The sequence below is a fragment of the Acanthisitta chloris genome, unplaced genomic scaffold (genome assembly GCF_000695815.1).
Source record: "Acanthisitta chloris isolate BGI_N310 unplaced genomic scaffold, ASM69581v1 scaffold553, whole genome shotgun sequence".
Lineage (NCBI taxonomy): Eukaryota > Metazoa > Chordata > Aves > Passeriformes > Acanthisittidae > Acanthisitta > Acanthisitta chloris.
The window spans coordinates 38,693-51,700 of record NW_008663039.1 but is presented as its reverse complement, the minus strand read 5'-3'; the positions used below and the strand labels follow the sequence as shown (position 1 = coordinate 51,700).

Genomic DNA, 13,008 nt, shown 5'->3' with positions numbered 1-13,008 from the left:
CCAGGTTTGAGGAGAAAAAGGTGCGTTAGAATACAAATCCAATTCAAGATTCAGATTTTGGACTTGTTCCTCTGCTTACACTGGCCTGACCCAAATTCCAGGGCTGGGTTCAAGAGTATCCCAGGCTGGGAAACAAAGTGCATGGCTGAACCTTATTTCATATTCCAGCATCTTTCTCATTCAGCTCATCTGCCCATGTTGTTCAGGCCATGTTCCTCTGAAAAGCAACAGCATTTCTACTGCAGCGATGAGCAACAACGTATTTTCAAAAGCCATTGACAAATCCACTTGGCTGAACATGCATCACCTCTGTGACAGGGGCAAAACTGTGGCTTAGTAACTGTGTTCGTGGTAGGACCCAACAAGCAGTTTCACTGCTTACCCTTTGCAGCCCCCAGAACATAGCAGCAGGATCAGCCACACTGGCATTTGGCATTGCAGTGCAGCAGCCTGGGGCAGCTTTGTAGTTGGGTCATCGAGTGGTTGGGACCAGGAGATGTGTCACAACCTTTCTTCACTTTGGTTAAGTTTCTCCTGTGCCCATGTCTCCCTCAGGCAGACCAGGTGGACTTCTCTCCTCTGACCATAGCTGCCTAGGTATTACTCACTCACTTCACCAGGAGTGGAAAATGATCAGCATCTCCAAAGGGTGAATAACCCTTGTTATCTCAGAGCCCTGCCTGGGGGGTGAACTGCTCTCTGGAGGACTCTGGTTTTCCCTTTCTGGCTGTGGAAAGACCCTACAATTGTTTTCAAGTTCTGTGTGAATGAGACTTGGTAAGATGTGGTTTTCCTACCCTTGGAGAACAAAAACAAGTCCCTGTCCCCACCCCTCAGTTTTATCTGTCAAAAACAGCCCCTCAAGCTGACACACACCATCAGAGCATGGATACCAAACTGGAGCTGAGCATGTTTCCTCCCCCACAGCCCTGAGCACATGGCCCAGCACACACCTGTGTAGTCCTCAGGGAATCCTATCAGAGCAGATCATCTTGCCCAAAAATACAAGTGCAAGGAGCTTGCCCTCTAACCAGGGACAAATTTCTCTGCACTTCAGAGCTGGAGGAATTTGAATTTGTAACCATTTTTCTGGGGGCAAGTCAGAAATGAGACGGTACTGGACTGTCCACGGACATAGACTTCTTTCCAGTCAGTAAGGTGGAACTGATCTGGTCAGATTTGAGCCTTTTATGCTTAGGAGTAAAAAGGCATGAAATGCAATGTGGTTATCCCACTACAATGACCTCAATAGAGGAAGATTTAAAGACCACACACAAGCTATTGAACATATCATTCTCAAGCAGTGCCCAAACAAATCTGTCCTTCATCCACTACTTGCTGCCTGTTGCTGTGAAGTTTATGTAAAGGCAATGTCCATATGTCTCATGCCTGTGGGTGTCCATGCTGTGACATATGTCTCATGCCTGTGGGTGTCCATCCTGTAGGATCCCTGGATTCATCTCCCAGGAAGATGAGTGTTGTGCTTTTTACTGGACTAACAGCTAAAAGTTTAGCAAACTTCAGTCTCTTCAGAACTGGCAAATAATACAGAGCAATAGGTGTCTGCAGGAATTGCCATGTCCTCCCAGGAATGGAGTACATGGATATAAGACACAGAAACTACCCTGAGTACATCAAATGCCTCATCTGTGCACAGTGTGTATAAAGCAGCATCTTCATCTCTTTACAGCTGTTGAAATTCTTTCCTGGAACATGCAGAGAGCAGGTTATTCAGCTCCCAGGGACATTGAGTTGGGCCATCATGTCCATAATGGTCCCTCAATCAATTCCTCTCCTGAGATTTCGCACCCTATTTTCCCATTCATTGAGTGGTGGTGGTTGGCAATGCTTGGAAGGGGATGATGATGGGAGACTCCTTTGCCATGCCCCAGCACCTCCAGGATTCACCAGTTGTGCTGCTAAGTGAAGAGGTCACAGCACAGATGGGTGGTTTGAGCTGTGTTTGTCCAGCAGCTCAGCAGTGGTTGTACCGACCTGGCTATGCCCATCAGGTACTGCAGTCACCTCCAATCTTCTCTATATAGACTGTGGCAATCCATGGGCCCACCAGGAGCTCCATTTGGATAAATGCTCAGGAGATCACTTAAACCAAGCTGAAACTGATGGTCGCATGTCTAGATTGTTCCACACTGCGGTGAATGCAGTATTCACCTTTCAATAGGCAAATGTTCCTCAGAAGAGGCTCTGACAAACACTTAAAATAAATTCAACCTTATACCCCTCATACACACTGTCAGGTCTCGCCTCAGGCTGTAAAATCCTTCAGGAAGAGGCACATGCTACCTGGACTGCCCTCAGTGTGTGTTCTAGGCACATTGTAGACACTAAAGAAATAATACTCACATCCACTATCCACACACACACTCTTGCCTGTGAGTCATACAGTAAGCTCCAATGTGTTTTCCATTGACCTTTATTATGGAGACTCATGAACCTTAACTTACTCACTTATCCATACAAGTACCCAGGGCACTCTGCACGTCCCTGGTGACGACTCAATAGAGACGGCGGACAATGACTCCCAGATGTTCCATACAGTAGATACAGCCTCACCGCAGGGAAGATGAGTCCCAGATGTTCCATACAGTAGATGTGTCAGTGCAAAAGGAAGATGGGTCCCAGATGTTACATGCACTGATGTTCCTGCTAAATCACAGAGAAGCATCAGGTAAACTGGAGATAGGAAGGCAAGCAAGGAATGAACATATTTAAACTGGAAACATCTGTCATAGAATCATGGAATCATGGTACAGTTTGGGTTGGAAGGACCTCAAAGGTCATCCCTAGCCATGGGCAGGGACACTTTCCACTAGCCCAGGTTGCTCCTCCAACCTGGCCTGGAACACTCCCAGGGATGGAGCAGCCACAGCTGCTCTGGGAAAAGCTGTTCTAGTGCCTCAGCACCTCACAGGGAGGAATTCCTTCCCAATATCCCATCTATCCCTGCCCTCTGGCAGTGGGAAACCATTCCCCCTTATCCTGTCCCTCCAGGCCCTTGTCCCAAGTCCCTCTGCAGCTCTCTTGGAACTCCTTTAGGGACTGGAAGGAGCTCTAAGGTCTCCCAGAAGCCTTCTCTTCTCCAGGCTGATCAGACCCAGCTCTCCCAGCCTGGCTCAAGAGCAGAGGTGCTCCAGCCCTTGGAGCATCTCCATGCCCTCCTCTAGATCACTCAAACAGGTCGATGTGTTTCTTGTGCCAAGGACCCCAGAGCTGGGCACAGTGCTTCAGTGCACGCTTGGCCCTGGTGATGTCTCAGTGTGCATGACCTGCTCAGAGCCTCTGTCCCCAGAGCACAGTGTGTCCTGTTCCTTCTCTCCCCATGGGCTGCTCTCCCCTCTCTTTTTCAGCTAGTTTGTGTCTCTGACAAACTGTGTTTCTCAGGAAATACACAGGACCCACATTGCTTGGTGGCCTCTGAGCCACTCTGCTCAGCCTCTGCTGTGTTCTGTACCTTCTCCACTTCCCTGTGCCTGGCACTGTGGCCAAGGGGGGCCATGGCAAGCACCCCGGGAGGGGCTGCTCAGGAAGCCAGCACAGCTGCCCAGCTGTCAGCAGTTCCTGTAGCTGCACAGAGAGTTTGGCAATCCTTTTTGTACCGTTCTGACCTGAGGGGTTTTGGAGGTGTCTGCAACCGGGGATAACAAAGCCCTCTTGTCTGCACCAAAGGTACTTTGTTTGGAGTCTAGATATTGCTCTGATTTCATTTCCTGAGCATCCCTTGTGGAGGGTTTCCCAGAGGAACATGCCCCATTCAGTCAGGAGTGAAGACTGCAATCCAAACAGAGCCCTGCAAACTTTTCCACCAGGTCTTGTTCCACAGCCAGCTGCAAACATGTTTGTGTCTTGAACCTCCATTCACTGCCTGGGGTGGTTTTCACAAGTTTTCAGCCTGGAAATGGAAGGAGGCAGCACTTGTGAGTCTTGCTTGTGGGCTGTGAGCTCTTCTGTGGCAGAGGCAAAGAGCCCAGGTGAGGTGTAGGAGAAGTCCTACAAGGCAATAATGTGTCCTTCATAGACTCCTAGAATTATTTGGGCTGGAAGGGTCCTTTAAAAGTCACCTTTAGACCTTTCAACCCTGTGCAACGAGCAGTGACCTCTCTTCAACTGGATTAGGTTGCTCAGGGCCATGTCCAGCCTGGCCTTGAATGTTTCCAGGGATGGGACATGCACCACCTCTCTAGGCAACCTGTGCTGGTGTTTCACCGTCCTCATTGTAAAAGGTTTCTTCCTTATATCTAGTCTGAGTCTCCTCTCTTTTAGTTCAATACCATCACCCCTTGTCCTATTGCCACTGACCCTACTAAAAAAAATTTGGCCTCTTTCTTATAGGCCCCTTTAGGCACTGGAAGGGGCTCTAAATCTCCCTTCTCTTCTCCAGGCTGAACACCATCAGCTCTCCCAGCCTGTCTCCAGAGCAGAGGTGCTCCAGCCTTTGGAGTGGCCTCCTCTAGAACCACTCCAACAGGTCCACTCTCCTACTGTATCTGCAGTACATTATGACCACGAGGACATAAGGGGCAGAGCAGAAATTTAACCCAGTTTCCCCCTTTCCAGGCTAACACAGCAGTCCCTGGTTGTCCTTCTACCCAAGTTGGTATCAGTTGATGGAAGAAGCCCTTGCTTCTCCCCTGGGATATTTGGGCAGGCCAGAGACCTCTTGTCTCTGTGTGTCCAGACCCCACTGGATGTTGTGCCAGGCAGAAAGAGCAGCCCATGTGGAGTTGGCTGGCAGAGGAGTGTGGTAGAGGGTAACAGAGTGCCCCCAAGCAAGGTGGCTCTGCAGCCATCCTCCCTCACTGCACCCTCAGCTCCCTGCACAGTGAGTTCCCTGGGAGCTCACCATCCAGGGGCTGACTCAGTATGTCTGGGAGTTTTGCCTGAGAAAGGAGCTGAGGTGTTGGCCCCAGTCATTAGTAAGTTATCAGAGAAGTTTAGCTGCAGTGACATCATCTTCTTATGTTACTACAAGGAACTTAGATCCTATTATGGGAGAGGAGGTAACTCAATCGAGCCTTTCAAGATAAACTCAGACAGGAAGAGAGACATGATTGCCTCAAGGCACCAATTAGACATTCTGGTGAGATCAGCTCTGTTCATCTGACACATGTGCATACTGGGGCCAGGGAGGCAGTGAGCACCTCTCTCCCGAGAACAGGGTATCTCGGAGAGGAGTAGGTGATCAGCTCTGCCTCCCACTGCTGCCAGGCCAGTCCCCACTTCTTCCACAGCCACAGTTCTCCCTCCTGACCTTCCTTTCTTTATGTCCTGTGTTTTGCTGTGGACAGAGAATGACAATGCAGAGGAACTCCCTGGTTTGGAGAGAGAACAGCCCAGCCCAGCTCAGCACCACCCAGTGCTGCATATGATCTTTGGTGGCAAGTATCCTCCGAGTTTATCAAAGGAAATAATATCGAAAAAATACTGTAAGGATGGGCTGCAGTTTTAGGTCCCATGGTGACTGGACTGTGGACAACATCACAGTCTAAGCTGCAGGCTGGTTACTGCACAGAACTGGTCTAAGGCTTCCAGACAGCTCTTACTGCTTCTGCTGTGTGTGAGGAATGAAGAATCAGCAGCAAAAGTCAGGATATTTCCTTTCAGCATGGCATTGAGCAAGTCTCTTGGCCTCCAGGCTGCAGCTCCCCCTGTAAAGGAAAGATATGGGCAAAGCTGCTTCTGCCAGTCATAGGCTGAGGTTTGCACCACATCTGTTAGGGAACTGAGAGACTGTTTCTGCTCATTCCCTGCTGCACACTTCTGCCAGTCACATTACCAACAGCACAGTGCTTGTGCTTACAGATGTCTAGGAAATGCACTTGTACATCATTTGAAACCCTCTGGAAGCAGTTCTTGGGACAAGACAGTTCTGAGACACTGCTGGGCCTGTGACACAGGAAACCAAAGAGCCCAGGTTATAGCTGAACCTGTGAGAAGGAATGCAAACCTTAGGATATGGCTACTGCACTGGTGCCTGCACATACCCCACCACCAGCCAGACCTTCGGAATGGCTGCACTGGTGACATTGGCTTGTCTTCTGCACACTGGAAAGGAGCAATGTCCCACTCTTGGCCTTTTCTCCTTGGAAAAGGACTTCCCCTATCTGCCTGGTTCCTTCTAGGAATGTCCTTGATCCTAACGTTCTCTCTGGACTGCTCCTGGCAAGAGGGCAGGCACCTCCTCCTCAGGCCTTTATAAACACCAGACAGTGCTCAAAGCAATGAAGGGGCTCTTCAAGGGCATGTTGGGCTCTTAGCCCTGCACCTGCAGAAAGCCAACCTGACACGGTCCTGCCCAAGGAAACTCTTCCCTATCCCACCCCACACAGGTTCCTCTGCTCCCCGGAGCTACCGCTGCCCACAGCAGCAGCAAAGGAACCCACTGGCAGCCTCAGGCATACTCTCAGTTGGTGCTGACCTCTCCTCCCACTATGGCTCTGCACAGATGTGAACATCTGCTCAGGGAACAAAGGTGCCACAGGCAATGCCTCATACCAAGGGACTTTTGATGTTCTTCCAGGCAGCTCCCTCTCTCCACACCCCTGTAGGCCTTGAAACAGAAAATGGAGTGACTGGGGTGACTGCAGGCACTTTTATGACTTTGACTTAGTGTCATGCTGAAGTCATATAAATGCCCCAGAACTGTCAGCAGTAGATGCAGCTCTAAAGGCAGAAAGCTGAGACTTTCCAGCAGCTGGAGATTTTCATAAACTGTTGTTCCTGAATGTCCCACTTAAAATCAGCTCCTTCTGCATGCTATGGACAGGACAGTGCTCTGCAGGGCCTTGCTTGAGCCTGTGAGGTCACTTGGAAACCTTGTCCATGCTGACATCTGGAGTCACTGGGTCTCAGCCATTCTGCAGACCCATAGCACTGCTCCACAGCAGACATGGGATGAAGTCCTGAGCCATCCAACAGCTCCCTGAAAGAGGCATCTTCCTCTGAGAACAGCCAATGGGTTAATGCTTGCAAGGAAAAGCACCTGAGTGAGGTGGTGAACTAAAGCCCAGAAGCTGTCCATGGAAGGTGAGGAGCCCAGCCCCAGCCCCAGCCTGCACTGCTCCACTCACCCGCTAATCAGCCCAATTATCTCAGGTATAAATCATAACCCAAAACACTCCCAGAGCCAGAGTCACACACTGAAGAAGGGAGAGAACTGTTGGGTTGGTTTTTGTTTAGTATAATTGATATAATTACTAACACTCTGTGCCAAGAACTTCAGCTTTTCTCCTCCAGAAGAGAGCAGAGAGCTGTCTGAAAGCCATAGCAATTAGCAATCCCCACATGCACAGCTTTTATTAGAAAGAATGCACCTCTATCCCAGACAGAGCCAGCAGCTCCCTGAGGAGCTGTTAAACATCCCAGAGACCTTCTGGTGCCAGGAATGAGCTGTCACCAAGCCTATGTTCCCTGTCCCCTCTTCAGTGCTGCAAAGGCATCTAAGGAGCCCTGCCCATCATACTGCATGTGAAATGCCTTCACCTGGGCACTTCTTTGGTCCTAATTTTAACTTCCCAAACTCCAGATAGGTATGTCTTGCTGTGCTGTGGTCCAGGGAGGCTGATGTTTCTGAGGCTGCTCAGGTCCAGGTCATCACATTGAGCAGAAAGTCTCCCTTTCATTTTACCGAGGAATCTATCTGGGTTCTGATTTTCACACTCTAGAGCAGATTAAGGCAGTAATTATGTGGCTGGAGTTCCTTTACATCCTCTGATCCTGCTGCTCCCCAGAGAGTGTCTCGTGAGCAGCGGCCACAAAATCACAACTTGCCACGTAGCCACCAGGCAGCCCCTGCAGAGGTGAGGAGCAGAAGAGCTGAGCTTCATCTGAGCCCTGCAGAGGTGACCTCTCACTGGCAGCAAGGTGTGGGGACATGGAGCAGAGCTTGGCTTGGACCTGAGGCATGCCCAAAAGCCAGAGGCGATCCAGGAGTGTTAATAAACCGCTTGGGTGGGTCCAAGTCATTGCCCCTGTACTAACAATAGGAATCTACCAAGACAGGGAAGTGTCCAAGTACCTCAAAAAAATCCAGTAAAGACCCAGTGCAGCCTCACTGGCACTTCTCATACCTGTGGAGCAGGGAAAAAAAGAGCTTTTCCTGAGCATGTGCTAAATAGCCATGGAGCAAAGCCATCAACATTAATGGTTTCCCCAGCTCCTGGGGCACTGTCGCACTGAAGCCAAACTCCCTTGTAGGTCACATCTGCAACTTCACACACAAGTTCATGAGCTAAGTGGGATGCAAAGCTAGACAGTCACGGGCTCCACCTCGCTCCCCATCCCTGTCCCTGTCCTTGTCCCTCTCCCAGCTCAGCCTGGTGCACCAACCCTTGGCTCTGTTTTAGCATCTCCATTTCTGAAAGCTTAATTTGTTTAGAGAAATGATAACTATTCTTGGGGGATATTTTCATTGTCTGTTCTTTAATTAATTAAACTTGAAAGTGAGCATTCCCTTTAAAATGATTTTCAGTAAACATATAGGGATTTGGATGAGAGAATGGCTCTGAGTGAAGTCAGCAATACTTCTTTTTAAAAAAAAACCAACAGATTATAATGCCAAAAACTAACAGAATTCTCATGATGAGGAAGGAATGGAAAAATTAAGCAAAGATTAACATTTCCCACACAAGTTTTAATTTTGGCCAAAAAGTTCTTGTTTGTCCCAAAACATTTTGATGACATTTTTCAAATAGAATCTTTAATCTTACCCTGAGCTGCTGCAGGGTTTGTTCTCTCCTCTTTATTGAGATTTGTTGCCTTGGGAAGATGAATGATGCTACTCCCTGATTTGTTGTAGTGTTGGAGACAGGTAAATTGAGGGAGAACTTGCAGCATGTCCACCCTCTTCACAATCCATTGTTTGCATCATCTCTGAGCAAAGATGCGAATCCTGTGACAACAGAGCTGAGCATTGGGTGTAATGTGCTTTTATCATCCACCAAGGAATGAATAGAGGTGCTGAGAAGCTCTTGGCTAACTGCCTTGCACCAGCAAACACTGCTTTGCAGCAAGACAAGAGCATTGGAATTTGGGAAAACAGAAGGAGAGGATCAGAGAACATTTTAGGCTGGAAGAGACCTTGGAGATCATCTCATTCCACCCTCTGCCATGGGCAGGGACACCTCCCACCAGCCCAGGTTGCTCCAAGCCCTGTCCAACCTGGCCTGGAACACTCCCAGGACTGGAACAGCCACATCTGCTCTGAGCAACCTGCAGAGCCTCAGCAGCCTCTGTGGTTAATACATTAACGTGGCAAAATGGGAGCCATGAAACAGTTATTTAATCCACCTTGGGGTGTCATTTCAATTTGAGGTGATGTTGTATCAAGACTTGTCGTGGCATTTCAAGACAGTTATTTGTCTGAGGGAGATCTCAGGAAGGTTTTCCTTCACTTCCTGACCAGGTAAATCTCCAGCTTTGTCCATCCTGGTCAGACCAGCCAGGGCAGGAAAAGCTTCTCTCTGTGGCATAGGGAAAGGTCTGTTTCCTGGGATCACCTGAGACTGTCACCCAGGAAATACCACCCCTGCCCCTGCAGAGAGCACAGCCTGCATCTAGCCCCCTCCCTGCTCCCATACGTGATGGGGCTTTGGGGCTCCTCCTGCAGACAAGAGGTCCATTGCAATGGGCTGTGAACTAGGAAATGTCTGTGCTCTTTGCAGAAAGGTCTGGTGCCAGGGGGAGTAACAGTCTCTGGGGGCTTGCTCCAGTGTTCCGCTTTCACCAAAAATATTACTTTATATAGTCAGGAATAGTAATTTCTCTACCACATTCCTTTTGGAGGATCATTGACTTGAGGGCTGGGCCATGACAGCTCTGCTAACTTCCTCCTCTCATGCTTTGATAAGAGACAAAGTGCTTTCTGTTTGCAATTTGAATTCAGAGATCTTTCCTTTAGATAGCTTGGAAAAACAAAATCAGCTCTGTTGGCTATGGATGGAAATTAGAATTTGCTTTTTCCTTGGTGTGACTGGTTCCTGGTATTTCATCCAGATTAGAAGTGTGTTCCTCTTATATTTTGATTTTAAAATCTACAGATAACACATTGTATCCTACTCCCCATTGTTGCAACAAGAGATCTTTAGAGAGATGATTCCCAAACCTAGATGTTAAATTCTTTTTTTCATAATAAGCTTCATTTTTTTGGCTTCTCATTCTATTTTGAAACAAAAACAAGTCTTCAAAATTAAAGCTTCTCACCAAATTAAACCTCAATTTCAACTGCCTTAAGGTTTCCATGATGATTAAAAGAAAACAATTGGCAAATCACGTGTGAAGAAAGGCCCAAACATGTGTGATAGGAGAGCACAGGCCTAATTCCTGCGCCGTGACATCGGCTCTGACTCCTCCGCGCTGCCCTCGCAGGCACCTCTGGCTGTTGGGCTCAGCCCCAGGAGCCAGAGCAGAGATGCCACATCTCCCACCTCTGCAGACAAACCCTGCCCTGCTGGCATGGGGCTTTGGCCGCGCAGTCCACCTGTCCTGCCCACACGTGGGTGCATGCTGGGGGTACCCTGGGCTGTGCCCCCGCTGTGCCAGCCCAGCCCCAGCAGAGGCAGCTGTGCTGCTCAGTTTTGGGGGGGGCTGCAAGCCACAGCTGGCAGTGCCCGGCTGGGACCACAGGGGAGAGCTCTGTGTGTCAGAAGCTGCCATCAGCTCCCAGTGCTACACGACCAGCAGGAAGGGATGGTCCTTGGCGGTGGTCAGACACCTCCAAGCAGAGGCAGGAGCCTTACACCGACACCTCCTTATGTGAATCACTTTTTACTGCCTGATCCAGTTCATCCCTCCCTTCGCATGGCACTGCGGCCAGGGAGGGCAGTGCAGATCTCTCACCTCCCTCCACCCTCTTTGTTTCCCATTCAGCCGGCTGGATGCAAACCTCATCTCCGTGGTGCCCGAGAGGAGCTTCGAGGGATTGCTGTCCCTGCGGCACCTGTGGCTGGACGATAACGCCCTGACCGAGATCCCGGTCCAAGCCCTGAACCACCTGCCAGCGCTCCAGGCCATGACCTTGGCCCTCAACCAGATCTGGCACATCCCTGACTATGCCTTCCAGAACCTCAGCAGCCTCGTGGTGCTGTAAGCCTTCTCCACTTCTTACTCCATCACAGCCACAGCCTCCTCAGGCTGGGACAAGGTGCTGCCTGTGCCTGGCCCACTTCCTGCGTGGGAGGACTTGGTGGTCCCTCCCCAGGAGCTTTTTGCTGCTGGGCAGTGGCAGAGGTTTTGTTCAAAGAGTCCCTCTTTTCGATTTTTTTCCTATTTTCCCCATTTTTCACTGAAGAGCCAAAAGGTCCCTGATGGCATTCAAAACTGCTTTGTATTAAAAAAACATCAGTGCTTAGAAACAAAAGCCAGATTTAATTTTTTTTCCTTGAAGATTCAAGCAACAAAAACTTCTCAATTCTTTTCCCCCTTCAATCCCCATGGTAAAACTACAGGAATTTCTAGCAACATTGAAAAAACTTAAATTGCAACAACTTGCAGTGGGGTCAAAAGCAATGCTTTTATTTCTTGGAAAACATGCCCAGAAAAAAAACCCTTTTTGACCAAATACGATTTTAAGCCAAAGTTCTAACCTCAACACCTTGTCCCAGCCTGTGGCTGCTTATTTGCATGAGTGTGTTACATCTGTAGATCAGATGTTTTTGCAGTGAGCACAACCCCATGGGGCAGTGCTCCCAGTCCAGTTTGCACTAGAAGCAATGTATTGACAGCATTGGGAGCAATGTGGAGATCCGTGGAGATCAAAGCTGCTGCAGGACACCTGGACCAGGAGGGAAACATTCCCTCCGTGGGCTGTGAGACACTAAACCACCCACAGCCTGCAGTCAGAAGGATCCCTCTGGCAGCTACTCTGGAAGCACATCCGTCCTATCAACAGCGGCTTGTAGATTATCTCGCTCTTAAAAGGAACTTTACGTGTGCAAATTAGCTACTCATTACTTCTTTGGTCTTGATTAGCTAATTCAGGTGTGATTGCCAACTCCTTCAGAGCTTCTCTATCCACATGAAATGCCACCTCTAGTTTGGTAACTTGTACTGATACCAGAGTGTTAAGTAACCTCAGCATGTGGTGCCTTAGTGAAAGTCTAGCAATTATTTCCCTTTCGAAATTTCAAATGTTTACTGAAGCTATCCAGCATAGAAAGTGCTTGGACAAAGCACAGTTCAGGCTTTTATTAAGCATCAACTTCAGCTGTTTAGACAAAGCATAAAAACTTGTTTAGGAGAAATGGGAAAAGCAACTTGAGAACAGTCAAAAAAAATAGTTTTCACCCACACTAGTGCTCGTTCTGCAGGGCAGCCCAGGGCCACCAGAATGCAACCACTTCAGTCAGCTCTAATAGCTCACCCAGCGGGTGAGCTGACATTTGGGGTTTTGTTCAGCCTCCAAAGCCCCCAAAGCATGCTGCTTTCCATCGGGCTTGGCCTATCCTCTGGGTGAGAAGCAACTCCTTAATTAAACAGGCAAGCTCAAGAAGTAAGTCACTGACCATTAGGTCACAAGGGAGAGAATAATGTCCTACCACACACAATTGGAAGGGAACACATGTGTGATCCTGCCAGGCTCTGTGGGACATGATGCTGCATTCTTGTGGGATCACAAGTGTTTGGCAGAACTGGCCCCATAAATCTCCCCCATGCTTCCATGCAAACCCTTGTCAGCACACTGCCAGTGGAAAGTCACCCAGTGTTCCTCCTGCATCCCCACCAGGGATGTGTCCTGCTCCAGACTCACCCACCAAGCTGACAAGCAAATGTGCCAGGCTCTGTGGGACATGATGCTGCATTCTTGTGGGATCACAAGTGTTTGGCAGAACTGGCCCCATAAATCTCCCCCATGCTTCCATGCAAACCCTTGTCAGCACACTGCCAGTGGAAAGTCACCCAGTGTTCCTCCTGCATCCCCACCAGGGATGTGTCCTGCTCCAGACTCACCCACCAAGCTGACAAGCAAATGTTCCCACACACCAGCTGGAGAGC

General features: G+C 49.2%; 1 protein-coding gene across 1 annotated transcript in view; it reads left to right on the top strand.

The window, feature by feature from the left end:
• The window catches only part of LOC103798551 (leucine-rich repeat-containing G-protein coupled receptor 6-like), a gene marked incomplete at both ends in the record, with an annotated part of 72,854 nt that overhangs the window by 22,182 nt on the left and 37,664 nt on the right, over positions 1-13,008 (top strand). Inside the window, one exon of the mRNA XM_009070824.1 lies at positions 10,885-11,100. Within this exon, the coding sequence (XP_009069072.1) occupies positions 10,885-11,100 (216 nt within the window). The remainder of the gene's footprint in view (positions 1-10,884; positions 11,101-13,008) is intronic.